A 27,362-nucleotide genomic window follows, 5' to 3' on the forward strand; every position below is an offset into this window, starting at 1 on the left:
AAAATCCCTTTTTTTTTTTCTGGAAGATGGTGTATTGGCTGGGGCACAGCGATTGCACTCTTACCTCTTTTTTGGACAGCTGTATGAATTTAAAACTTGGGCGTTTCAAGCCAAGCCTGTGGAAACTCCACTTTTAAAGCTGCAAGTAGTTGCACTGTGTCACAGAGAGGAATGATTTGGCTGATCACTGCAGGTCTCGTTAAGTCTGCTTTGGCAGAAGAACAGCTAATAAATCACAAGTAGGTAAAAGATCCACAGAGGTTAGCAGCTTAAACGTACAGACAGAACAAATCATCACTGGTGGTGTAAAGATCCTGCTCATCATCTCTATTGAAAGGAAGCTGTGTAGGGAAGGCAGCACCAGGAGCAGCCGTGTGCACCTGAATCCCTTCAGTGCTGAGCCCCCTAACTTAGCTGAAGCACGGGGGGGGGTGATCCCCCTGGTTGTAGGGGCCACGGAGCTTTTTGTCAGGAGTTCAGAGGGTGTCAGTGCCTCGAACGTGCACTGAAGGCCACTTGGTGCTAGAGCTGCAAGCTCGGCGCTTCCTAGAAGCATCGAGGTACCTGCAGGACGCTTCCCAGCACTGTTCTGCTACTGGCTGCAGACTTTGCTGTCCGTCTGAGCATGTTTCTCTGCTAAAAGGTGATGTAAATGCTGTAGGAATCCCAAAAAAGCTGACTACCAAGAACGGGTTAACTAGTTCATCCAGCTCTTTGCCTGTTTCCAGCAGCCCTTGGAAGAGAGAAGAGCAGGAGCTTGTCTGGGGGCTGAATTAATTGCTGTAGCATGTTTTGGTATGGCCATCAGGTTGGGTAAATCTGGTTCTGCCGTTCAGCAGGTCAGCCACAGGTGGATGTACGTGCAGCTGGACATAAGCTGCTTTCTTTAGAAGAGTAAATTTAGAAGAGTAAGTGCTGCGCTGATTTTTAAGAACTTAAGATGTGACTTGCACACTAAAGAACAAGCTAAATCGAGATGAAAAGCAGCCCTTTCCCCACTTGTTGCTTCCACCAGTTAATGCTTTGTGTCAGCAAAGATGAGACCTTACAAAGATGAGACCCTGAGCAGTGTTCAGTTCAAATGTGGGCTCTGCTGCGTGCCGTGACACGGGCGGCTGATGCTGGAGGAGTGGCACACGTACAGCTGCAGGCGTGTCAGTAAGTGGCGGCAGCTTGACAATCTGCTTCCCAAAAGGGAAGCACGGAAGGTTAGACTCTTAACGTGTGTAAATGCACGTGCAGAGCAAAGATCTTTAGGATCAGCCTGTTTTTAATTGGAGTGCTGCTGGGAACGTGCTCTTATCACACCTGGATTTGGGAAACAGTGGGTGGGAGAACCTGCCTGGCCTTTGCCACTGATGGAAGGTGGAGTGGAGCCCTTACACAGGCGGTCCCAGGGCGTTTGTCCTGTGTGCTGGGGATGGCTGTTGGGTTCTGGGCTTGTGAGCAGGACCCCGTGCTCCTTACCGGTAGGTAAGGACCTGCGTGATGTGTCGGTCAGTCTGTGGCTTGCTGGGCAGCGTGCTTTTGCCTAGGTGCAGCACGGCGCTGCTTGCTTGTCCCTTCTGGGCCTCCGTGTGACCCGTGCTCAGCAGCTCCTGGCTGCCGAGCTGTTTTGTCATGCGGGACCTCAGCAAGAAAGGAACATCGTCATCGTTCTGCCAGCATCTGAGATGTAGGGGATAGCGGAGGAGCTGTGGGCATGGCAAGATGGTGGGAGGAGCAGTGAGGGGCGGCTAGAAATGAGTTTCGTGCATAACAAGAAATACACTGACCTGGTAATTGTTCTTCTTCTTTTTAATTGTTTTTAAATAGGTTAAATCTGTCCATAAGAATCTAAATTTCTGCTTGCCTGGCAATGCTGCATACGTCGGAGAAGAGAACTGGCATTCTGCTACCAAGGACATGGTCAAGCCAAGTGCCACCCTTGGTCCTTACAAGTCACAGGTGAGTCCGAAGAGCAAGTTTGCGTAGGGAAACAGAAATAAATACTTCTATAATATGTTGGGTTTTTTTCTAACTACGTGTATTGAATAAGCGCGTACAAAAAAATAAAACTCCTCCAACCCAGGAACTGAAGAGAGTGCTCCATTACAGCCAGAGCAGATTTCAGTGTTTGTGTCAGTGCAGGAGATTAATCCCCTGTCCGTGGCAGTCAGCAGTTCCTCATCCAGCTGGGCTTTGAGTGTCTCCTGTCAAGGGCGCTTGTGAGACTCACCACAAAGTCTTCTGAAGAACAATTACTGGAAACTACTCTGGATAAAAATTCTTTGACCGTAAGAAATGAGTGTACTTAGATGTCAGTGTTTAAAACAAACAAACATAAACTTCCCCAGTAGCCCTTGAGTGTGCTTAATGGTAATGGGGCTACAGAACCCCTGTATTGAGCAAGCGTCTCAGAGCTGTGCTCTCTGTAGGATTTTGACCCAGCTATCAAAGGAAGCAAGTCTGTCAGAGCTCTCTTATTCTCAGGAAAAGTTTCCAGTGCTTTGCGGAGAAAGAGCATTCCCTTTATCCCTAACAAGCCCTTCGGATGTTAGGAAATTGAGATTTAGAAGGAAGTCTCCAGTAACCTGCCATCATTGTCTGTTTGTCCCTAATATCACGAGATCTGAATACCTGACCTATTTTCTTTCCCATTTATAGTTTTTATTTATCCCTGTCACCTGTTTGCATCCCTGCTGGTTAGTTTCCCAGGTATCACAAGAAGGCAACTCATAGAACTCTGATTTTTTTCACTAGTTTGTTTCAGAGAGTTACTAGCAGTGCCTCCCCAAATGGTTAACTGGTTTGTGTGCTGTAGGTAGGAGTTATTAGGATTCTTAGTCACAAACAAACAAAAACCACAATGCTTTTTCATATGTTCAGTTTATCTTGCCAGGAAAAGCAAGAAATAAACACTAAACGCTTATCCTGCCAAGAAATCAAAGAAGAATACACTCAGTATAGAAGCAGTAATGCTGTTGTGGTGCTGTTACTTACTGGCATCACAGATAAAGTTTGACAGCTTTTTGTTTGACAGGTCACAAAATGCATCTGCGAGCAGTGCTCTGTAGTGGGGCAGTCCTGCAGTTTTAGGATACCTGGCTGTAAAAGGACTTTTTCCTGATTTAGCTCAAATGTTTTTGGTAAATGCTCAAGTTTGCTTACTCCCCAGTCGTGCTGAGCTTCCTGGAAGTGAAAAGCCCTCTGTGTGCATCTGAAGATACAGTGTGACTTAATAACAGTATTAGATGTCTCAAAAACAAAACAGTGTGCCCAGTTATGTTTGCAGAGAGAGAGCTTAGCATATGCACGCTTCCATTTTCCAGGAACAAACTGAAGCTCTGTCTTGTTATGCTTTGAAAGAAAAATCCCCTGAGATATTCTGTCTAGGTTTTAGATAGGACAAGTCTTCTGTTGTTGTTTTGAGAGGTAGTAGTTGAGTGGGAGCAGAGGTTTTCCCATGCTTTGCAGGGTGGGAAGAATGAAGTGAGAACCTGACTGCAGGAGTTGCCATTTCGTTTTGTTGGAGACAGCGTTTTGTTCATTGATTTACTTTATACATTCTCTTAAGGTTGAAATTTGGAGTGAAAGACACCTGTGCTTCTGCAGGCAGCCCTTTCTTTGCAAGGCCTGTTAGGGAGGTTATCACTGTCTGAACCTCAGTGAAGAAGGTTGAAAATAAAACAAACTGGCAGGCAGCACGTTGTTTTATCCTTTTTTTACTCTAGCTCGCTACTAGTTTGTATGCAAAGCCCAGGTGAGATTTCCCAGTTAGTTTGGAGTTTTGTTGAACCAGACCGAATGAGACTTCAGAGCTTTGGAAGTGCAGACCGATGGGGCTGTGTGTGGGTACATGAAATACCTCCTCTGCTGAGCTGTGGTCGCATTGTCCTGCACAACTCCCATCAGCAGTGACTAATGGCTCTGAAAATAAGATACATCCATGGCTCTGAAAATAAAAGATACATCCAATAGTTACAGGTCCTATTTTTAAGCTCTGCAAAAGCATTTTATACTTTAGCCAAGGAGCGTGATTTATCTCCACGCTTTGATTCTGAGCGGACTAAACAAGACCAGAGCTCAGGCAGTGGCATGTGCTTGCTGATGCCACTAAATTGTTCCGAAAGTTCTGGCCCTGGTGAGCTCCTGCTTTCCTAAATGATACCTGGGCACGATTTGGGAGCCACTTGCAGCAGGTCCTTTGGGTACCGTGCTCCTTCCCATCAGCCAGGGTGAGGGTTCAGCTGAGCAGCGTCGTGCCACTGGGTCTCTGGGAGAGGGATCACGTCCTGTACCATGTGTGTGTATGGAACAGTACAGAAAGTGTCCGCTCTACAGGATGATACTGCCTCTAAAATAACCCGTTATTTAATAGGGGTTTGTTTGGGTGTGTGAGACAAGGTTGTAGCAACTGATAAGCCCTCAGTTTAAGCTTTTTTCCATCCAAGTGCACTGCAGTGTCAAAGGCCTGTTCAGTCCTGCTCCCGGTAGGAGCAGGCTTTGGCAGGTAATGCTGTGTTTTCAGACTTAGAGTCAGGAAGAGAGCCTCCTGAGGCTGTGGCAGCTTTCACTGAATCAAATTCTGGCTGAAGAGTTGTAGTAAGCAAGATTTCACTGGTCTACTATTGAAAAAAGTTGTGTAAAGAAAGAAAATAACTTTGTATTTTCTCTCTTGAACAGATAAGGCATGAGATAGTGATTGATATCTAAATAACATAAAAAGATAAATCCAATATAAATGACTTTTGAAAAGCCTGTCAGTGGCTCTAGAGACACTTAAAACACAGCTATATTCAGGCAATGTGAATTTCCCTGAAGTGAATTTCCCATAGCAAGTGCCAGTCTCACAGAGTTGGCAGTTTTGGCCATGTAACTGTGACTCTAGTGACAGTGCAGTTTTTAATCTTAGGGCCATAAAATGAGATTTTAGTAGATCTGTTTAAATGTTTTTAAATAACTCGTCGTTGTAGCACCGTTTCTTCCTTTCATGTTCTGTTTTTAACCCTTTTCAGGATTTTAAGTACATGGTGATTTCTCTACAGTTATTCAAAAAGGGTTTAGCAAACAGTTTGTTTTGTGTGATCCAAGGCTAGTTTGACCATGCTGATGAAAGATGTTTTTCTTTTTTTCCTTCGTTTTTGAAAGCTTCCCCCCCAAAAAAAAAAACAAATGTTAAATCTGTCTTAGTACCTTCTCTAGCTGCATTTGCAATGGAGGAGAAGTGTTTTATCCTCAGTCTTAAGAGCTCTTGCTCTCCATCCTCTGCAGCCAGGTAGCCAGAGTTCAGCGTGGCTTCTAAATGCTAGGATCTCAGATGAAGCTTTTGGCTGCGGTGCCTCTGGAATTCTTCCTGCTGACAGGTTGTATGCAGGGGGGCTGAAGGTGGGAAATTAGCGTAACGAAGGAATTCCATTTATGCAGCAAGTTATTTTTTCTCAGTCTGCCTACTGACCATTCGTTTACCAAGAACACAAAATTCTGAGATTGTTTCAGGAAGGTGGGTTGAGTTACAGAAACTGAAAGGTGGCATCTTGAATGAAATGCATCTTGAAATAGGAAATCCCCTCGATAGATTTTTAAGCTGATATGTTGGTGTGTTTTCTTTGCTCGTAAGAACCGCAGCTTGCTAAGAAATACTTCTAGAAACGGTTGGGGAAAAGGTGCTGCTAAATGTTCTCCCTTGGCTCACACCCTTCCCTCCCTCCTGTGACCTCTTGCAGCTTCTGCTACAGCTGGCTTCTTATGTTGCTGTTGGTTTGAGTCTCCCAAACATCACTTGCAGAAGAGGAGTAGGTACCCTGTCTTGACTGGGTAGCTTTACTTAGGAGAACTGAAGGGACCTATTTCAGTACCACAATATATGTTTTTTTCAGGAAAGCTTGAGGTTTTATTTTGAGAGTCAGAACTTGCAACGGGCTCTTCTCTGTAATTCTTAGCAGTAATTCCAGGCAGCATTTAGAAAAACTTGCCCAGAGAAGAAATGTCGGGACCTCAAAACCCAGCGTCAAGTTTGTGAGTAACCTACCTGATCAAATCTACCACGAGCAGGGAATTAGGCCGGGTGACCCCAAAGGTCCCTTCTAATTCAAAGGGTTTCTGGTATTCTGTTCCCACCTTCATCCGTCACAGGTTCTGCTGCAGCAGCTCCTCGTCTAGATGCCTTGGGAGGTGCAGTTCCTCGTGTTGCTTACATCTCCCATTTTTCACTCTTTGAACAGTAGCTGTCAGTCATCTACCTGTAGGAGTCTTTCCAGGACCAGTACTCGAAGAGAGCTTACTTAACCCCACTTTTCTCTGAAGTTTAGATTTCCCTCCCTGCTTACGTGGGGCGCTCTGCAGGAATATCTCTGTTCTCAGGGGATATAGCAGGGGTAATTGCTGTACTCTGTTTTCCCAGAAGGGATGTGTATGCCTGTGACATGTGCATTTCCAGTCATATAGGCTAGAAGATTCTGAGCTTGTGAACTTGACACTCAAAAACCAGCAATGTGAAATCTGTAGAGATTTCCTGTTATTGTATAGTATGTAATCTTTATTATTTACTTTCTTATTTTTAGGAGGTGCGTAAACTTGTCACATTTCAGGTACTTTAAGGCAGGGAAAGGAACAAGTTTTAGACAGTATGCTTTTGTAACACTTGTTTCATTTTCCTGACAAATTATTTAGCTCATCACATAAAAGACAAGTTTAACTTTGTTGCCCTTACTGCTCACTGACATAAACATCTTATGTTAACAATTTTTTCTTTTTCAATGTAGGTAAATAGCAAGAAACAAAAAATGGACACTCAAATATTTTCCCCGTTACTAGGGGCAATTACTAGCACGCCACCTCCGTTAGAATCTTCCCGGCTGTATAGCGACTGGTCAGCATGCGGAGAAGATATCAGCACAAAAACCTCTTTTCAAGACTGCACAAAAAAACGGTATGAACCTTTTTGGCATGATCTTCTGGCGGTGTTCTGCAACACTGAAATTGTTGCTGAGCAGCACCGGTGGGGTTATGGATTGTTTTAAGAAGAGGTTATGGCATAACCTTACTCATTGTGGCCTTTCAGTACTTGAAGGGGGCTTAGAAAAATGATGGAGAGCGACTTTTTACACGGAAGTTACTGCTAGGACAAAAGGGAATGGTTTTAAACTAGAAGAGGGGAGGTTTAGATTAGAGGTTAGGAGGGAATTCTTCACTCAGAGGGTGGTGAGGCACTGGCACAGGTTGCACAGAGAAGCTGTGGGTGCCCCATCCCTGGAGGTGTTTAAGGCCAGGCTGGATGGGGCTTTGGGCAGCCTGGTCTAGTGGGTGGCATCCCTGCCTGTGGCAGGGGGTTGGGACTGGGCAGTCTTTAAGGTCCATTAAAGGTCCAACCCAAGCCATTCTGTGATTCTGTCTTCATTAGAATCTACATCAGAAACTCGACTTGCTGTGTAGTAGTTGATGTAGAGCTCGTGAGAAACGATGAGGGAGTCTGTGTACATATATCTATGTAAAAAACTTAGAAGTTTGGTGAGAATAGTATAATTTCGTTGTTAGGGAATGAAATGGGAAACTGTCATAAGTGAGAACTCCTTTTTAAGAAAAAACAAACCAAAAAATCCTTCTCCTTCCTTGCCCCATCACTCAGTGTTGCGGCTCGTAACGATCCCGCCTGGTGGTGCAGTGTCATGGAACGTGGGTCTCAGTGGTACCCATCTGCCACTGAAAGCATAAATACGTGCACCGCTGCTCTTGTGGCAGCCTGCTGTCTTCATGTGCCCTTGACTAATGCACTCAGGTTTGATTTTTATAATACATTAAAAAATATATTTTGAATGCTGGCTGAATGCAAAGCCCTTTTTGGCTTGCATCGTGTATTAACTGGAACCATGTATTAAGAATAAATAAGTGAACTTTCAGCTAAAATTAGCTAGTTTAATACACGATTTTGTTTTCTTGATGGAAAAGATTAATGTTCTCTTCTGAGATTAAAAGCCTTGTTTTCCCCCTAATTAAAACAGACAGCTTTAAAATGCTCTCAAGGAGGAGAGGATCACTGAGTTCCATTTAAATGACAATGGGCTTCCTCATCTGTACTTCTCTTGGGTTCTTGACCTTCAGACCAAAGCTATTTTATCTTTACAGCCCTCCCTTGGACTTTTTATGGAGTCCTCCATGGTAGATCTCTGAAAAGATCACCATAATTCTTTAGCATTTGCCAGAAAGACACATACATTGTTTCAAAACTTGTCAAGGAAAAAAGGCAAAACCAGAAACAATTTTATTCCTCTGGAGAAATTCACTCTGAGTCTTGAGTATTGCAGGCACTTGCGGTCCATCTGGTCTTAGTAATGCAGTGAAATTATTAAAGGGACAGAGAATGAGGCTGGGCAAAGGCTTGAAATATTCCATGTCAGAGTGTAAATAAAACTGCTTTTTGGTTGTGATAAATCAGGTGGGCAGGCAAAAAATAATGACTCCTATAAAATCAGGAGTTATATGAGGATTGTGAGGAGCAGGGAATGAGTTCGTAGTATACAAACTAGGGTAGGTACTATGGCTTTATTGTATACTACAATTAAAATTGGAATGTTTAAATTATTTCAACTTTTGAAATGCATAAACAGTGAATTCATATTAGGCTTCCTACTCTTTTTTTTCCTAATAGCATATGCTGGCAGTATAACACTGCCTTATTTCGGGGGTTGGTCGGTGCAGACTGACAGTAGCTTTTAACGCTTGCTACCAGTGCTGCTAGCATTTCTAGTATCAATCTCTCTGTATTTGGAGTCACAGAACATCCTAAGTTGGGTTTGTATACGGGAAGGGATAATTGAACACTTGGTGTTATCACAAACACTTAACAAAATTCTGACTCTTTCTAAAATGGGATTACAAAGTGGTTCAATAGATCTTAAAATAAATAAAAAATACACTTAAGAGTGATTAGGATTAAAATAGTAGATATTCAATATCAAAGTAGAATAAATCAGAACCCTCAAGATTTTGAGAATGATTGTTTACCCTACGAAGGAAATAGTCAAGATTTGAAGAAATGTGTTCTGTGAAATAGTTGCGTTGATTGGAAAGAGGAAGATCTTTTGGCACTCCTGTCTCTTTATGTAACAGCTAGAGAAATCTCCAGTGAAGCAAAAAGTTAGGAATTGGGAAATGATAAAGGAAATTCCTTCTACTTGGTATAAGCTATAGAATTCACAAATGCAGGAAGAGATTTCTATATATTGCTGCTGAGAATACATTACATTCAAAACACTTGAGAGATGCTGCTAATGCAAATTAAAGGTGAAAATATTATTTTTACCTTTTCTTTTATATGCTTTGTTTAGGAGAAAGACTCACTTATTTAGACTTTATTTTTTTCAGGGCACAGGTAAATCTTTCTTATTCTGGCAGTGGCCCAGATATGTTTGGGCTAGTGTCAAGCATTTTAGAGGAGCCGAACAAGACAGAACCAGTTACAGATTGGTAAGTTTATTCTGAAAATTGTTTTATGTTGCATATCACTTTTGCATTCTTTTATCACCCATATACGTTTTGAATGTTTTCACAGAATTTAGATGTAAGGGTCTTATAAATGCCCTTGAAATGTGAAAGCTTTTTCTTTTTTTTAACAAGTGGTTGAAGTAAGCTGTTATAAATGAATTTTTTTTCCTCCAAATGCTTTGAGATGAAACTAAAAATTTCATTTTAGAATAATAGAGAGTTGACTAAATAGAGTCAAATCTAAAATACTGAGTACAAAATCTGTGGTGTTTAATATAAATACATACATACATATATATAATAAACAGAGAACAACGTTGGCAGTCAGATCTCACAGCATTTATTGAACTACAGCAGGAACTTCCCTGCCCTGAAATTTTGTAGGAGAGCTGTGTGTGACTAGCCAAGAATGTAACTGGGGGCACTGTGTTAGGGGCAGGAAACCAACCCTGAGATGTGAACTATTGCACTGTATAAAAGTGTTCGATTATTGCTGGAATTTTGTTTAATTTTGTTACAGGAATTCTCTTTCAAGATTGTTTCCGCCAATGTGGGCACCTGATCTTGGAAACAAGGGTGAATTCTCAGGGCTTTCATCTAAGCACTCTGTAGAAAATAAGGATTTTTCAAACCTGATGTGCACACAGAACTACTACCAAGAAGAGCTGCAGAAGTCGCGTGACGTGGAGATGTTGCACAGAGGGTTAGAAGATCTCCATCTCCTAGAGTCTTGGCTTTCTCCATCTGGCCCTTGCACTCAGCCTGATAACATGCTGAAGAACAGTTATCCTGACAATTCCTCTTTCCAGAATAAGAATTCAGTTCACCAAGAAGGGTATTCGTTTCAAAGTGCCAACTACAATCAGCACTTGCGCAGTTATGACCACACGAGGTTAAATGGAGACTGTGAAAAAATTGGTCCCAATTTTAATACTTTTTCTTCTAGAAACAGACTTAAAGACGACACTACCGCTCAGAAAGACTATTGGAAAATTGAAAGAACAAGGGGTAACGTTATGAATAATGATGCGTGTGAACAAACTAAATATTCCCCTGATCTTTCCAATCAGCCTGGTGATGACTCCTGGGATAAAGCACCCCAGGACAGCCACTTGTTTTCTAAAAGATATGAGAACTTTACAGCTGCTCATAAATCACAGTCATCTGTTCATCCATCGCTGTATTTTTTCAATCAACCATCTAAAGAAAATTTTTCTGGAGTGACAAACGGAAAACCACAGGAAACCCACATGCAAAATGGTCATCAGAGCTTTACTTTGGGGGATGCTTTTAATAACAATGAATCTAAGATCCATGCTAGTCCTAAAGAGTGCTCTCATAAAACTTTGGAGTATGATTTGTCTGGCAAAAATATGCAAAATGGGAATTACTCGCCCTACCATATGTGGCTGGATGGAAAAACTGCAGGTCCAACAGCTGCGTCAGATGTTGTGTATGGAAAGCAGCTGGTAACGAGTCCCCAGTCGGCTTCTGGGGTTTCAGCCATGTCTGGTGGTTCTCCCACCCATCACTCTGTAACACAGTCCTACTTCTCACAGCTCTCCCCTGTCCCCCCTTCAAGAAAGGATGGAAGGTTACACCCTTCAAATGGTGTTTCTAATAATTTGGGACTTTCTAATTTCATCTCAGAAAACCAGAAGCAAACGAAACCCTTTGGACGCTCACAGCACGAGTCGTTGACCGGTAAGGAGTGGCAGCACAGCAAATTCCCCACGAGTTTTTCATCCAACTGGTTAACACAGCCCAATGCTGTGAGCGAAGACCCCGAGCTATTCCACAGATTTCAAAAAAAGCAAATGCAAGAAAACGGTAATAAAGATGATAGAAGAGGCAGAAGGAACTGGGTTCCCCATTTTGGTTATGCAACGCCAAACCGCCCGCAGTTCAACGTGTTCCGAAAAAAGCACGAGCAGAACGGTGGTAGCATGTCAGATCTCATCAGTCCTTCTTTTCTCCCCTCCTTCCCATTAATGGCTGATTTTAAGCAAAATCCTGGCTTCCCTCCATTTAATCACCACCTGTTTTCATCAGCAAATAACTTCAACTTTCCCCCTTCACCCTTCCCATTCTCAGAACTTGTTGATCTTCTTCATTATGACGACTTTAACCACTTGAACCCCTTCATCAGTGATCTGTTTTGTGGGGAAATAACCGCGCCGTACTTTGCCTTTCCGACGCCATTTAACAAGTACAGACCGCCAAGAAATCGCAGCGGACCCGCTAATGAGCTTCATACCCACCTGGAGGAGTGTTACGAGCAGTGGAGAGCTCTGGAGAAAGAGAGAAAGAAGGTAAAACCATAAATGAGTAGCTTTCTGTCAAAGCTGGTGATGGGATCAAACAATCCACAGAGAGCAGAGGCTCTGGTGGTACTTCTGAGGAGCAGAGGGTTCCGTTGTCACACTGTTAGCTTTAAATACTTCAGATGCCATCTGAAACATCTTCCCTTTCCACTCAGACAGGGCCGCTGACACAACATTTTTCTCCGTTAACCTGCAATATTTGCTACAACAAACAGAAGTGTCACTGGCCAAAGCACTGAATTATCCTTGGCTTGGATGCTGGTTCTCATTTTTATGGTCGATAGAAGATCACCAGCTCCTTGTTACTCATTCAGGAGGCCTTTGTTATGATTCTGGAGCCACCAACCATACGTGGAGACAAACAGGGTCAGCGCTACCACAGGTGATTCTTGTAGACTGGTGTTATGCACCTCCATGGTGTAAGTTTTTATATTATGTTCAGGGATTGCTTTTCTTGTCCCATCCCATTTCTCCCCAACTAAATCTTTAAGTGATATATTTAGAACCCAGGCTCTACTCTTCCCTAGTGCAGTCACTTAGGGAGAAACTTGTGTTGTCTTTTATTTAATTAAACTAACAGTCATCTTCTGGTGTCTTTCCCTTTTTATTTCTCCTTTTTTTTTTAAATCTTTGGCTTAGTAAAAAAGAAGGGAAATAATCCTGGGCACCCCGTGCATGGCTGTAGAAGACACCTGCAGTGTCTTGTGTGGATGTGACTTCTCCCAAAGGTTCACGCTCCTATCTCAGGTTCTCTTTAAGAAATTGTCTGCGAGGGGACCGTGCTCCTAATAAATGTCTTACTTTTAGGAATGAAAACTCTGAGCTCCGAAGGAGCTGGAACTGCTTCCTCAGGAAGAGTCAGATCTCCTAACTCCGCATCAGGTCTTGGCAGCCGGGTTGTTGCTCATCCAACAGTCCCAGCGGATATGCTGAGCGCCTGCTTTCTGCCTCTGTTAGGGAAGTCTCCTGGTCCTTGGAGCAGAGGCAGGTTTCTGACCCAGCTGGCTCACTGGAGAGCACTTCTTTCTTTCTAGCTTTTTGGAGATCTACCTAGAACTGCTTGTCGTCTTTGCTTACTGATGCCCTTAACTCTTTTCTACCCATCCAGTCGTCTACCAGGAATCCTCTGCAAGTGAGAACAGGTGCTGATTGTTGCTCCTGGGTCTGAGAACAGTGTTTCCAGAAACTCTTCTGCTTTCTGTTGTGACGAAGACAGCTATTCCAAGCCTGCTCATGCAGCATTGGGGTCAATTAAGTCATTTGGGATGATTGATTCAGTCTTCATCTCACAAAACACATTTTTGTGCTTTCATCCTTAAAGAAGGATTGTTCATCCTTGTTCAGTGATGTTCTTAATAATCCAAGGGATTTAATCAGTGAATTTGATCTGGTCCATTTTAAGTGGTCGTTTATCCTAGTGGTCTACTGAGGCTACAAACCTCAGTCCTTGATTTTTGTGGTAAAAGCTACACCTGCAGATAGCTTTATTTATCAGCATAAACTCTTCTCAGTCCTACAGGTCAGCTGTGATAGTATGGTTCACATCCCTACAGCCAAAATACTTACTCCTCAAACGAGGATGACTGCATCACGACTGCCTGACAGGAACGTGCCTGGACTGCATTAATTGCTGGTTGTGGCTCTTGTTTGGACGAATGCTGGTTGGCAGGGAGTAAAACTGTCAGAAACTGCTCTCATGCTCCTGACAGTCTGAACTATGCTGTGACAGTGCCGAGGCCTCTGTGTCAGTGTTGTTTAGCTCATTAGGATATGCATTTCACCTTTCCTTGGTCCGTAAGAAGGGTTTGCTCTTGAGGTTCTCGCCCTTTTGATGTTGTCAGCCTGCATGCTTTCTGAAGAGGGTAGGCACAAACTCCTCGCAGTGGGACTTGTGTTAAAGTCTGGCACAGCGAGCTTGGTTCTTCCTCTACATCTTCCTCTTCTAGGGATCTGTCATCAACAAAATATTACTAATTGTCCATTTGGAATTGCCTGCAGTATTAAATTGGCATATAGATTAACACTAAAAGTTGTTTCTTAGCTGTCATTCTTGAATACCTGGTAGGGTTTTGTAAATTCATGACCCTTTCCCCAACTTTTTTTCTGAATGTCAGATTTCAAGAGTTGACTCTAAGTGGAGTGATTGGGCTCTGTACTTACTGATTCTGAGTTAGAAGGCAGACACCCAGTAGTAAGGATGCCAGTAAAGCAAAAAGGAAGAGACTTCAGCACGCTTTCAGTCTGAATATGGACTTAACCTTACCCTGAACAGCAGCATGGTACTTAATCTTTGTCCTCAGTCCCTTGCATGCTGAAGAAGGACCAAGACGGAGAATCCACGGCTAGTTTTAGCTCTTTTTATACTTCAGGTACCAGAAGCTCCTATCCAAAAACAGGTTTGGTGGTGCTTAGTCACTACTTGTGCTGTATAGCATTTGGGCCAGTTCCTTTCTCAACACAGTCTGGCAGCTGTGTTGATGACTTTCAGAGCCAATACCAGATTGTTAAATCTGGTTTAATTCTGATGCAGTTCAGATGCAACTTGTGCTCCTGTGACCATCTGTTTCTTTTGATAGGATCATAATATGTAACAATAGATGCGGTGAGAGAGTTTAAGTAACTGGTATACAGAACAAGAAAATCTCTGCTTTAGCCTATGCCCAAGGTTGGTTAAAATAAAGCTGCCCAGAGAACTTTATTCTAAGGTAGAGCTGAATTAGAGAAGTATTCTTTTTCTGTAGCTTGCTGCACATCTAGACAGATACTTGGGAGCATTTTGCTGTGAATGCAGTCAGAAGCAAAGATAGGAAGTACTCTTCGAATGTATTTGAGAACTCTTAAATGAAAACCTTGGTTGTAATTTTGTGCTAATTTCAGACAGTTAAAATGGGTATTTATTTCCCCTTCAGACTGAGGCTGACCTCGCAAGAAACTTCCCAGGAAAGCGCGTATCTAGCTCAAATAACACTCCTGTGTCTCGGCTGCCTGCTAACCCATCCCGCGTCGATCGCTTGATTGTTGACCAATTGCGAGAGCAGGCCAGGGTAAGTTTTCATGAAATATTGTCTAGTGAGCTCTAATACCTGGTTAAATGCTTCATTTCTCTTCTTTTCTTTGTTTTATTTTGATAGAGAGTTATAAATAGTTAGCGACTTTGGTGTTTTCGATGTGTCTGGTAGGTGCTCACCTTGATAGGGAAAATGGAAAGGCTTCGTGGTGCCCCTGTGCACGGTAACATATCCGCGACGTTGGAACACCACATGGAAGCCATCCACGTAACACAAGCGAGGCGTAAGGATGAGATTGTTAATGCTGCTAATCCGCAGAGACAAGGAGCGCTGCGCTATAATAATGAGAAAGGTAAATACTTTCCGTCTGGTAGTTCTTGGAAAATCTTTTCCAAAGATTTAACTATGCAAATAAATGATTTGAATTATGCAGCAATTATTTTATCTTCAGCAAAAAAGTTGTAAAAAAAAAAAAGTCTATACCTGCCATTAGGTAAAATTGTTTAAGCTTTTTGAAGAGCTCTCTTCTTTCTTTTTTGTTACTACATTAAACACTTTGAGGCCTTCTCCTCTTTATTAAAAGATCTGTAAAAACTGTCCAGTGATACTATCTAACCAGAAGTAGTTCTTAAAATCAAAATGTACTTGTTCTTAAACAAGGTTGTTTTCTTATTAGTGCTGTTTGGCTAATCTTTTCTCTTTAGCTTATAAGGTAAAAAAAAATGTGTTGGTGCTGTTACTTCATGGTGTTTACCTTATCAAAGTCACAAAACCACCAGAAATTAGACTTTCTAATTCCTAACTTCTGTTAAAGTAAAGCCAGAATAACTTGCAGCAGAAGTATGTATTTATGTAGAGACATTGTGTGCTGTTCTGCAGTGTTTTTCTCACCTGGCATAGCTGCTACTTAAATAAAAGATCAGCTTCAAGAATTTACCATAAATCTGTTTTCTAACTGTGACTTTGAAAGCATATTAATTGCTAAAAAATTAACAAACTCTAGCTCGTTATGTATTACAAATGGCTATTGGAAAGCAATTCTTAGAAAGTAGCCATACGATATAAAACCGAGGGAACTATCATGCTTTGCATGTTCATTTTTCTGCGAGTTGGACAAAGCAGTCTTTGCTAAAGTGACGTGTTAATTGGAAGAAAAGTGCTCATAACACGTACATTTTCATCTACTACTAATGAGTATTAATGCACAACAAAGAGGAGTTGCATTCCCTTCTAATAGAGCAGGATACACAGTAACTGCTATTCAGTGTAATGACTGTACAGCTGATACCTCCAAAACCTCAGTGCCTAAAGGTGCAGATCATTACTTTTCTTCAGAAAGTACCCATCTCAGGAAAAGTTTTCCAGAGGGGACTCCACTTCCCCGGCCTCATTTGGATCCGTGTGCAGCACTGGTTTGCAGTGTCGGACTTAACTGTCCCTGTAGTGACAGTGCCAGTGGGTAGTCCTCGGCTTTGTGGGATAACCTTCCTCGTAAGAAGGGAAAGCTGAACTGTAAAGAGTCAAAATACTTAGTTTTCACAAGGTAGGTGTCAAGCACCTTCTTAATGATGTCATATACTTAAAAGTAATAGTCCCGTAAGCAAACCACCTTCTAAAATTACTCTGAAAATTGTATGATGTGATTTGAAACACAAGTATAGGGCAGGAAGTAGGCATCTTACCAAAAAACCCAACGCCAACCATGTTTTTGATAACACTTTATAGTCAAAGGACCTGGAACCAGTATGTGAGCCATTGTAGCTAGAAAAATTGCAATTGCTTTTATCGTTAATGGTGACACTTCCAGTGTTGATAGGGTCCTGAAGAAGAGTTGTGCTGCTGTTGCTCCTCTAAGTTTAGTCTGAATTGCATACAGAAAAACCTCAGGTCTGTTTTCTGCTGTGAAATAGTTACTGCCCTGGGTTCTGCTGCTGATCAGGTAGCCAAAGTTCGGTGTGCTACTGGCGGGTGGATAAAGGAGGAAAAAAGGATTGCCTCCAGCTCCTCTGGCTGGACTGAAGCAGGTAGTTTTACTAATTGTAATTTTTTAATGTTGTTGTAGATGGTCTATTTTGATAACATTAATTAGGTTTAATTATTATATCATAGGCGTGGTGATTATGCCAGTGAATTTTAAACATGATTATGGTCACTAGTAGTGTGAGATGTTAAAGCTATCACTTGCAAGAGGGGAATAACTGTTGCAATTCAACCGTTGCAGTAACAGGGTACAATGTTAGCTCTTTCTTCATAAAATTGTGTGTATTTTCAGTGTATTATGAGGCTTGTGTACTAGTTTTACCCATAACGTGTTTTTCTGTTGCAGATGTTTTGGCTCTGGCAGCTGCCATCAGAGAGTTGGCTGCTTCCACACGCAAGGCTCGTACCGCGCTGTGGTGTGCGCTACAGATGACTTTGCCAAAAATCTCTTTAAGCAGCCCAGTACAGCAGGACGACATTGAAAAGGCCTTGCAAGAGCTTTGTCCTCCAAGCACAAGCACACAAGAAAAAAACAGCGTGGAGCATGAAAAAGGAAGCAAAAAAGAACAACCTGGGGAACCCATGAGGATTCTGGATTAATAACAAATACTCAAAGGGAGGCAGAGGGCTGAGGATCGGGAGGGAAGGGCAAAAAGCCTGCCTAGTACTGAGGGGGGGTGTTTTGAGGGGCTATCGGAAAGCGAAAGGGTTAAAAATAACTAATCAGTGCTGCAATTCTATTACTGTGATTCTGGTGTTGAGAGACACATCCTGTAATAGTGTTAATGCAATTTTAATATTGCTGGTGTTGCGATGTCTGCTACATAAGAATTTTATTATTAAGAGGAACTAAACAGTAGCTGAGCATTTCCTTTGTCTGCTTATCCAAAGCTCCGTATCAGCTGTGACTCAAGCCATGACCTGAGAAACCAGTGAGACAGGACTTAATTCTCTTTTGTTAATGATATAATTTTGCGTACTTAAAAGACAAAGAAAAAAAAACACATTTTAAAGGTATTTAAGAAAGGTATTTAATTCAGGTGTTTTTTCTTTTGTTTGTTTTGCACCATGATGTGGTTCTTTGAAGTGCCAAAGTGATCAATAAGTAGATTGCATCCTGTCACAGAGCAGTCCACCTCCTGTATTGTTTCTGTGACCAGGAGTCGTTGATCGTTCAGGTTATTGCCAAGTTTAACGAGAACAATCGGTGTTTCCTGGTGGTTCTGCGAGATGCTTCAGCAGTTGTGCTGCCGATTCAGTTTCTACCTAGACCAATGTAGACCGAGATTTCATATCCTTTATTCCATATAACAACGTTTTACATCTTAAAAAAAAAAAAAAGATTTTGTAGATGTGCAGTAAGTTCTGCATTAGCAGGCGATACAAAATTGTCACTCAGGATCAGAAACTAGATGTATTGATTTCTCACTGGGTTCAAACCCATGAACTAGAGATCATAGTATGCACTTAATTAGAAAATATTTTTTGTTACTAATGTAAGTTCATGGTACTATAATTTTCAGAAACATTCCATATTTATTTTAATGTCTTTATTGAATGTTTATTTAAAAATTTATTTTAGTAATGTAAAGTTGGATCTTTTTGCCAAACCTTCCGAATAATCAGATTTAACGATTTACTCAGGAAATATGTGTATTATAATATAAATATACACGTGGTATATAAGGATTTTGGGTGGGAAGGGATGTTTGCAAAATATTTACACAAAGCTAACTATATACTAGATTACCAAAGCTGTTTAATTCATTTTCCGCATGGAAGACTTCGTAAACTTAATTGCTGTTAACTAGTCTCCGTTTTGTGGCTTAGACAATCAGAAGTGTCGTGTGTCAGTGTGGATGTTCAGGGTGAGAATTAGAAAGGAGAGAGGAATTCTAGTTTTGTTCGTAGGGCACGTCAATATTTTAATGCTTTAACAGCTGTCTTAATGGAACAGGATCTCTTAACACGTGCTGGTAACCAGCTGTGGCTCCTGGGTGTTCAGATATTAGCAAGTGGCTTTGGAGAGCAGGTCTTGTTTTAAAAGTCAATTAAGTATGAAGAAAGGTTGAAAGATAGAAAGGTTGAAAGATTAAAAATGACTTTTTTTGTGTTCCATAATGCTCGATGTTAAATTCGACACTTTGTGGATAAATCGAATTGTTTTCATATATATGCACTTGCAAAATGTTCTGTAGTTTTGGATCTGTGAATGTTTCTAGGACAGATACAGACTCGTTAGTCCCACCGTTAACTGGAAGGAGGCAGTAACCACATAACCCTGTAGATACAAGGTTACACAAGCCTCTTTGTAATGCACTGAATAAAGCTCAAAAGCTAGAGTTGACAGAAATCCGAATCTTAGTGTAGCAAGATCATTTTTTCCTAACGGAAGTGAATTCAACTTAAATGAATATTTGCAGCCTTAGCCTAAAAAAAGGTACCGAAGAGTTACTTTAGTGTTTTCTTTATGTGCGTGCAGTTAATTTGCACAAATTTCAGAATTTGCTTTTGTGAAACTAATTAACTATACTTCACAGTTTAGAAAGTGGAGTCTACAGTATTTCAGTTAATGACTGTTCTTTAATTATGATTAGTGTACTGACGGGAAGTCAGAATTTGAAAGTCTTGATCTGCTTTTCTGTTTACAGAACAGTCGTGGTCCTGCGGGATTGCTTTGTAGTGGTGGATGTGCAGGGCATGGTAGGTCCTACGGTATCGCTTGTGTATTAATTATTATTGTGAGGGAATGTGGTCTTAATTGGTTCATACCATAGTTAATGTGCCTTCAGCCGTCTGTTTTCAAAACCAGTAACTGTGCTCACTCTGTTTTCCACTGCAGTTTAAAAACCCCTTTAAAAAGGGTTACGGTGGCTGTGTTTGGCTGCAGCTAACACCTGGACACTCTGTCCTGTTGCTCGTGGGACTGCCCAGCACAAAGCTCCATGGCTGCAGAGAGTTATCATGGTCAAATGTGTTCAGCAAGGGACTTCCCTGGTCATGCCGCACACATGCAAGCACCGTGTGCTCAAACTTCACTTTGCCTCGCTCTGCTTTCCCCCAAACCCCAGGTCTTCATATCAATATGATTTTGTGGCCATTGCTTTAAATTATTTAAATATGGATAGCACTGGACCTAAAAAGACCTATTTCAGAATATTCATTTCCGTTGCTTTATTGCACACCCTTTTATGTTTCGGGGGAAGTAGCACGCTATTTTATCACGTTGCCACTTACAGTTGCAGTAGCTCTGTTGCAGTCATAAAATATTTTTAGCTGCCTAGCATTTAATTTGTCAACAATGCACAAATTGTGTACGTATTGCACTGAATTGTTGGTATGAGTGTAATGCTTCTGCTTTTAGGGACCAATCCTATTCACATTTTATTGACTTTGCTGGAAGCAGAGTTGGAGTGCTAGGTTACACTTAAGCCAGAGATGGTTTTGGATTGGACTTGGGATTGATTTTTGATTATTTTTTTCCATTTGTAAAGCAATCAGGTAAAAAAATTATCAATGGATCCTTAATGCTTTAAAATCTCCAATTCCTATTCCAATACAAGGTGGATTTTAAGAATTCAAGTTACTTTGTGGCCTGTATAAATAACTGGAGTCCTCTGGTTATTCGACCTTACAGTTTCCCAGAAGAAAGTCTTGCTTCAAAGAATGATTTTTTTTTCTGGTAACGTTTGATATCTCTGCTTTTCTTCTGTATCCACGGAGTCCCCATGGCAGTTAAGTTAGTCTGATGGGATTTACATAAACCAAAGCTAAGAACTTGGTGTTAGTTTGTCATTATTTACTAGAACACCACACAGGGAGATTTTTCTGCTGGGGCTTTTTGAGGAGCATGTGTCAGGTTGTAGAGTTCCTAAGCCAGCCCTATTGTTTTTTATTCCCAGACTGACTATTCTTCGTTGGTATTGGTATTTACCGCTGCTGCTAACCTCTTTCCCTCCCTACCTGGACATGTATAATTTGGAAACAATTTGCCTTACAGCTTAGGAACTGTTGCTCTGGGCTTCACGATGTCTTCGTATTCCTGTTAACATTCCTTACTGGTGTAGCAAACGCAGGGCAGCAGATGCAGGTTGGGTGAGTGGGGGGCTGTTTGAGGAATTTGCTGGCCTTTTGGCCTTCGCTGTGTCTTCAGAGAGGTGTGGAGATGCTCCAGACTGTAGTGGAAAGCTTCCTAGCCGTTAGTCCTACGCACTTGTCCAGAAGTGACCATGAGCACACTTTCCTGGGGCTGTTTGGTCTGCTGCCTTCTCACACTCTGTTTGGGGATATACAGAAGGAAAGGGGAGCCACAAGGAGGAAGGGAACATCGAGCCACTGGAAGCCCTCCTTCCAGAGGACGAGATCACTCTTTGTGGCTTAACGTGAGACTTTCCTTGAGCTGTCTGGCTGTGGGTTATTTTTTTAATCAGTTATTCCCCAAGTGAGAGCGTTCAGCTCTGCTCAGCACAATGCATCTGGTACCTGATCTATGAGGTCATAGCTCTAACTCCAGGATGTGGGATTTTTTTTGTTAAACTGCTGTGAAGATTATGCAACAAACAAACCTTAAAGCTGTATGCATTTGTTTAAAAGTTACCTTCTTACCTGTTCTGAGAGCTGATTTTGTTTGTTTTTATTCTCTGTTTGGGAACTGTGATGTCAAAATGCTGCATTTTGGAGCAACCCAAAGCAGTAGGGTTTTGAGTTTTTTGTTCTTTGTATCTTTATTGCTCTGAGAGTATATATGATAAAATTTTATTGCCATGATATTCTGTAGACTTTTTTCTAATAGTGTCATTAAAATGGAAAAACTTGAGCTCGGGATTATTTAACTCTTCAAGATTATACATTATGTTGGACACGAATAACGTATATGGCACCTTGGTGAATATATGAGAGCAGATGACTTTGGAATATATATATTTTTATTTTTTTAATAGGTGCATTTGCAATTAGGCTACTGAGGAGATGGGTGCGGTCCTGCTTCCACTGAAGCCAGCAGCTTTAACAGATTTTTGTCTTTATCTGTCTTTGTCACTCTCCTGGCATGGTATCTCGAGTTAGGTAGGCTTTTTGTAAATACAGCCTTAGTAGTTCACCTTGAACATTTGATATCGAGAAACTCCAGAAGGATGTGTTCCTGACCTTTTTGATAAGGTTTCTCCCTCTGCTGACAAACTTGGGATTAGCAGGGTTGGTTTGCTTTCTTTTAAAGCTGAGGAATGTACCCACAGCTGAAGCTTCGGCTGAGTTGAATTTGTGGGTTTCTGAGAATTTTGCACCTTGTTTTATCCCGATTTGCTTGGATGGAAAATAGAGCCTTAACCATACCAAGACCCTGATTTATGTCCTGTGCAGTTTATTGGTCTCTGTCACCAGCACTTTTTTGTCTTGTGGAATGTTCTATAAAAATCAGGCATCTCTTAATAGATTGCTTTCTAATTAAGAAAATTAAAATCACTTTCCTGATCAGTTTTATCAGTTGTATAAAATGGAAGGTCGTTATTTTTCTTCGTTAGCAATACTGTAATCAAAGGTGCAAAAAAAAAATGAGATGCATTTAATGTTTGCGCTGTTACAGATTGGAAGTGTACGGGGTTAGGAGCAACTTTTAAAAAACTTGAGGAACTGGAGCTATAAATCCTCTCTGCTTGTTTGCCAAATGAGCTTTAAAAAGGAAATTATTTGCAAATAGTGTGTCGAAAGTTAGAAAGGATAAACCAGAGTCAACGTAAAATCATTGCCAGATAAAAGTTGCTTTACATTTTTTTTACTGTATCAAATACAACCAGTTTAAAACTCGTTTATGCACAGTAATAACTTAAGGAGTGTAATTTTTTCACAGAATTAGGCTATTTCCAATATGTGTGGGGAAAAATAGGTTTCCTTTTATTTTTTATGACAGATATACAAAGATTAATAGTGTCTATATTTTAATATACTACTTGGTGTCTGAAGTATCTTTTACATGTTTGTTGGTCAAACTCATTTACTTAAAATAGTAAATTTTACACTGCTAGCGTTGTATTACTGCAGGAGGGTTTTGTGAGTTGATCCGTGTGATAGACCCGACAGAAATATGTGAAAGTATAATTTAGCTTAAAAAAAGGTCAATTGTTGATTTATAAAAGATTTTAATCATTGGTCAATTTCGGCTTATTTAAGTATTTCTGTAAAAACAACTGTGGCTGTTGAATGAACGCTGCAGAAATCTTACTTCTACCTCTTGTGTGACGTTCTTAAAATTATACTTCACAGATCTCTTTGGGATGTACTTTGACGTTAGAGGAAGTCGGTACACCTGAACTTGTGAATTTCATGTGCTTTCTTTTTTTTCTGTTAGTAGTTTCACGTGGAACACCAGGATGCCTTGTGGCTGAGGCTAGGTTCTGTTCACTCGTGTAAAGTAGCTTCAGGCAAGCTGTGCACATTCACACACTGTTTCTGTTGAGCAAAAGGTACAGCAGTCAAGAGATGAGGCTTGTGTTACATGTGTGAAGTCTCAGAAATATGAGAATTCTGTAATAAATCATGGCCAGTGTAATTTTCTAGTCTTTTTATGTACACGATTGATTCCTTTTATTTAAATAATCAACTGTGTTGTATGTATGTCCCTAATAAATAGTTACGGCTTGTTGTTTCATTAGTTCAACACTATTCATCAGATGCTGTTCTCCATATGAAATTAATTTTGGGGCAATTCTGCCTCAGAAAGACATGTTATGTGTTCTGCTTTAACACAGTTACAAAAATTAAAACTCTTCATGTTCTATGACGCTGATCTTACTCCTTTAGCAACCTCTGTGGGTGAAGAACGGGCAGTTCTGTTGAGTATTTGTTGTGCCTGGGTCTAAGGAATGCCCTTTGAGCTGTATGCGAGGTCGCATACAGATTTTTCTCAGAGAATGTAGAATTGCATCAAAGAGTTGAAAATAAAGGACGGTCTTCAGTTGTACTTCCAGTAAATTGTACTCATCACTTCACACAGCATTACTGGGGGTGGGGCTGGGTGGGAAGTGCTGATGAATTTGGCACGTTTCTCAAACCAAACTACCAGGTGTCGTGGTTCTGTTGGTACGTGGAAATAGTTACAAGCAGCAACAAAACTCCTGTGTACTGAATATCCTAAAAGGCACTGTGAAAGACTGTGTGCTTTGCAAGATCTGTACTGCCCCCGTGCCCTCAGCAAGACGACTTTCGGCAAGTCTCAGGTATGTGGAAACTCTTTAAATTCTGGGCTTACTCATTGACAGGGTGTCTATGTCTGCACATCAGGTGAGTTTAAGCATTTTAAAAATTAAAAATAAAATATTTCTGATAAATAATGAACACTTGCTTACTTTATTTACACCGGGAGAGCTGTTCTTTACAGACTTTTGAGGATCCCATCTATTCTGCATATAATAGCTGAACACTTTGTAAGGGTCAAGGGTGATTCCTCTCACCAACACGTAGACACGTAACGTGAGCCTGGCAGGTCACGTTGGCTGAAAGGGCCCATGTTTTTTCCCCTAGTTATAGATGGGGCATAAGCTGACTATCTCTTGTTACTTATGTTGCTGATGAGATTAATCCTGTCTTGCATACTTCGTGGATTTATTACTTGTAGTAAGTCAAGCGTTGCACAGCCAGCGTAAGGATTCAGCTTGTTTGTCTTTTGGAGTCTAGTGTGAAATTTCAGACCTCACAGGGAATAAATGTTCCTTAGTTTAGAGTTTAAAACTTTCTTACAGCATTTTCTTTGCTGGTGGCATGCAGGGAAAAGAATAAAATTTCCACTAAAAACAAATATATTAAGTTTTTATGGTACTTTGAATAATATAAATCTGCAATTTGCAAGCAGCACATTTCTAGATTGAAATTACTTATACATGTCAGATATCTTAACATGAAGTTATTGAACTCTTTTTTCCATGGCTCAGCTTTGCAAGAGTTCCTCTCAAATCAAAGCTCTATGAACTGTTTTGGTTCCTTTCTCCGAAATCCCCAAGTTCCTGCATTTCCTATATGGTGTAGGTGCTTGTGTAGCATCCAGGGTCACGCACGCGATGGCTCAGAATGACGGCAGCGGTGTCAGATGTGGCTCGAGGAGGGAGGTCGCAGTGGTTTCCTGAGGCATCCCGCTGCACCTGCGTGGGTTTGGGTTGAAGTCTTTGCTTGGGAATCGATCAAGGGATGTCACTTCTGGCAAGCCACAGGAATTTAGGTTACTAAATAACCTCAGTGCCATTACAGCTGTGATGGCTTGCGTGATAACATGTGAGAAACACTTGAAGTCTTCCCATGAAAATGCTTAACTAGGTAATGGAAGCAGCTGTCTGGGTTCTGGACCCCAGATTTATTCACTTATTCTCAGCAGGTTTCTGTTGCTCTGGGGTCACTAAAAGGAGCTTTTTTTTTTCCACAGCCCCTTTTACATAGAGAACAGGATTTCCAAAGCACTGTTATTTATCACGTCTTCAGAGGAACGTGCCTCTGCAGATGAGTATCTCTACTTTTGCTCAAGTACAGCTTGGTTGCTTTGATGCTTGTTCCAAAACACCTGTAATGGAATAGTCACAGCTATTTCAGTACGACTATGCTGGCAACTTGCCTGGGAAGATGCTTCGGAAAACAGTCACAGTGAAATGTCCTGGTCTGTTACCCACCCCCGTATTAACCTGATAATGTTTGGTTATCTTACGGTGATGGTTAAATAATAATAATTGAAAGTATGTGGAATTACGTGTTTGATAGGCTGATTTTTACAAAACCATGCAATTTGGTTGTACTGTTAGGATTTGAGTAATAGTCCCATATAAAAATGAAAACACTGTTTCCACGGTGCTAGCTTGTAAAGGTTCCCGAGAAGACCTTTGACTTCTAGCTGATGAATCATGATGTGTATAGATAGATCTCTATTTCATGAGTGTTGAGTTGCAAGATATACACAGCTCGGTAAGTGAGGAATTTAGTTAAACACTGTATGTTTTCCTAAAAGAAGCAGCATTCTTTTATACTGTCTAAGGAATAAAATTTGTTGCACTCAATGATACTGCGAGTAGATTATATATAAGCAAAAGTAAAACTGAAATGTTTGTTTTATTTGTTTAGGATCGGTGCCTGAAAAGCAAAAGATGGACGTGCTAAACGAAGAAAACAGATTTGGCATAAAGACCTCGGTCTAGCTGTTAAAAGGGAAGTAATGACCAACTAAAAAAGTGGCAGTGTTGTCTTAATTTCCTCACTAATGTGTTGTCCTAGAAACAAATCTATCTTGTACTCGCAATAGGAGTACCAGCTTACCAGCTGTTGGGATTTTTTTTCCTCCTAATAGAGCCACCGACTGCCTCATCAATTTTATTACAGAACATTATTTCATATGGTCCTTTCAGCCTGCCAAGTAGCTTCCGCTGTTGTTTGCAATATACACTTCCCAGATACGTGTGACTTTGGTAAGCCATTACTGAAGATAATACATAACTTGTAACTCAAATGTGGCTCTTCACCGCCTCTCCCTCCACCCCCCTTTCCCTGCCTCTCCCCTGACATTTGTGATTTTCCTGGTCTCTGGTGATTGAAGAATCCGTCACAGCAAACCATTGATGTTGCAGGCTTTCTTTTTTTTTAAAAAAAAAAAAACACAAACTCACAAATTGTGAACTAGAGCATGTAGCTGGATATATGGGCTCTAATGGTAAAAACACGTGAAAAATCTGCTTTTAAATTTCTGTATGGTTTTGTGAGTGCAAGGGTGATATGAGATATGATTTAGTAGCGTAGTGGGTAGTATTGGTGATAGGAGGATGGTTGGACTAGATGATCTTGTAGGTCCTTTCTAACCTTGTGTTTCTATGATTCTGAGTGCACACGTGTCAGAACAAATGTGAACAACTGACTACCAAGTGACTGGCAATCTGAAAATTCCCTAAATACGTCTTCAGTGTCAATTTTGCATACAGTTTACAGCTTGTTCAAAACAACTGTAATTTTTCTCCTTTTCTGTTTCCTTTCTTTATTTGCGTGATTGCATTAGAGGCCAGGCTTCCCACTGCCTGTTCACTCACAGCTAGCTGGTTTTGTGCAGAGCCCTGCATGCAAGACACGCAATGTGAAGGAGCTGCATGGACATTCTGATTTACAGAAAATTCCTTACGGCAGGAGCTTTAAATTTGCTTATAAGTTGTTCTGAGTTATGTAGATGAGATTAAGAGCTTCTAAAACTTGCAGGGTTATGTTTTCGTCATAAGTAGAAGAAAATAGTGGCTTCTGTAGGTAAGAGTGAGTTTCAGATCTTATGTAGGTAGTGTTGCATACGTAGTTGTTTGGCTAATCCTCTTCTATAAGTTCATACCTTACGTAACTCTCAGGACCCACTTCTGGTTTCCCTCTCCCATCTTGCAGTGTTACAGACTTACTGAATGAAATAGTTCCTTCTGGTTTCTGGGTTTTGTGGTAGGGAGGCTGCCTCGACAGTTCCTGATGTAAATATAGAAGGACTCGAGCTCTGCTTGAGTTTAAGTCAGTGTAGTTGTATCAGCATGACATTGAAAGCTTCTGGTTAATATCGCAATACAGGATGGACTAAAACCTCTTAGAGTGAAAAATA

General features: G+C 41.1%; 1 protein-coding gene across 6 annotated transcripts in view; it reads left to right on the forward strand.

Moving 5' to 3' along the window:
- LOC308189476 (uncharacterized protein) overlaps positions 1-23,416 on the forward strand; it is a 31,948-nt gene extending 8,532 nt beyond the window's left edge. For 4 of the 6 annotated variants that reach the window (XM_080579519.1, XM_080579518.1, XM_080579521.1 and 1 more), the window contains 7 exons: positions 1,816-1,947; positions 6,744-6,910; positions 9,343-9,444; positions 9,983-11,774; positions 14,696-14,830; positions 14,966-15,146; positions 17,121-23,416. In XM_080579519.1, coding sequence (XP_080435645.1) covers positions 1,906-1,947; positions 6,744-6,910; positions 9,343-9,444; positions 9,983-11,774; positions 14,696-14,830; positions 14,966-15,146; positions 17,121-17,374 — 2,673 coding nt within the window. In that variant the 5' untranslated portion in view covers positions 1,816-1,905 and the 3' untranslated portion in view covers positions 17,375-23,416. Of the gene's footprint in view, positions 1-1,815; positions 1,948-6,743; positions 6,911-9,342; positions 9,445-9,982; positions 11,775-14,695; positions 14,831-14,917; positions 15,147-17,120 lie in introns of those variants that run through there. The other 2 variants (XM_080579522.1, XM_080579523.1) reach the window with 2 other exon arrangements.
- Positions 23,417-27,362: the final 3,946 nt, after the last annotated feature.

The sequence above is a fragment of the Anser brachyrhynchus genome, assembly GCF_964034855.1.
Source record: "Anser brachyrhynchus genome assembly, chromosome: 2".
Lineage (NCBI taxonomy): Eukaryota > Metazoa > Chordata > Aves > Anseriformes > Anatidae > Anser > Anser brachyrhynchus.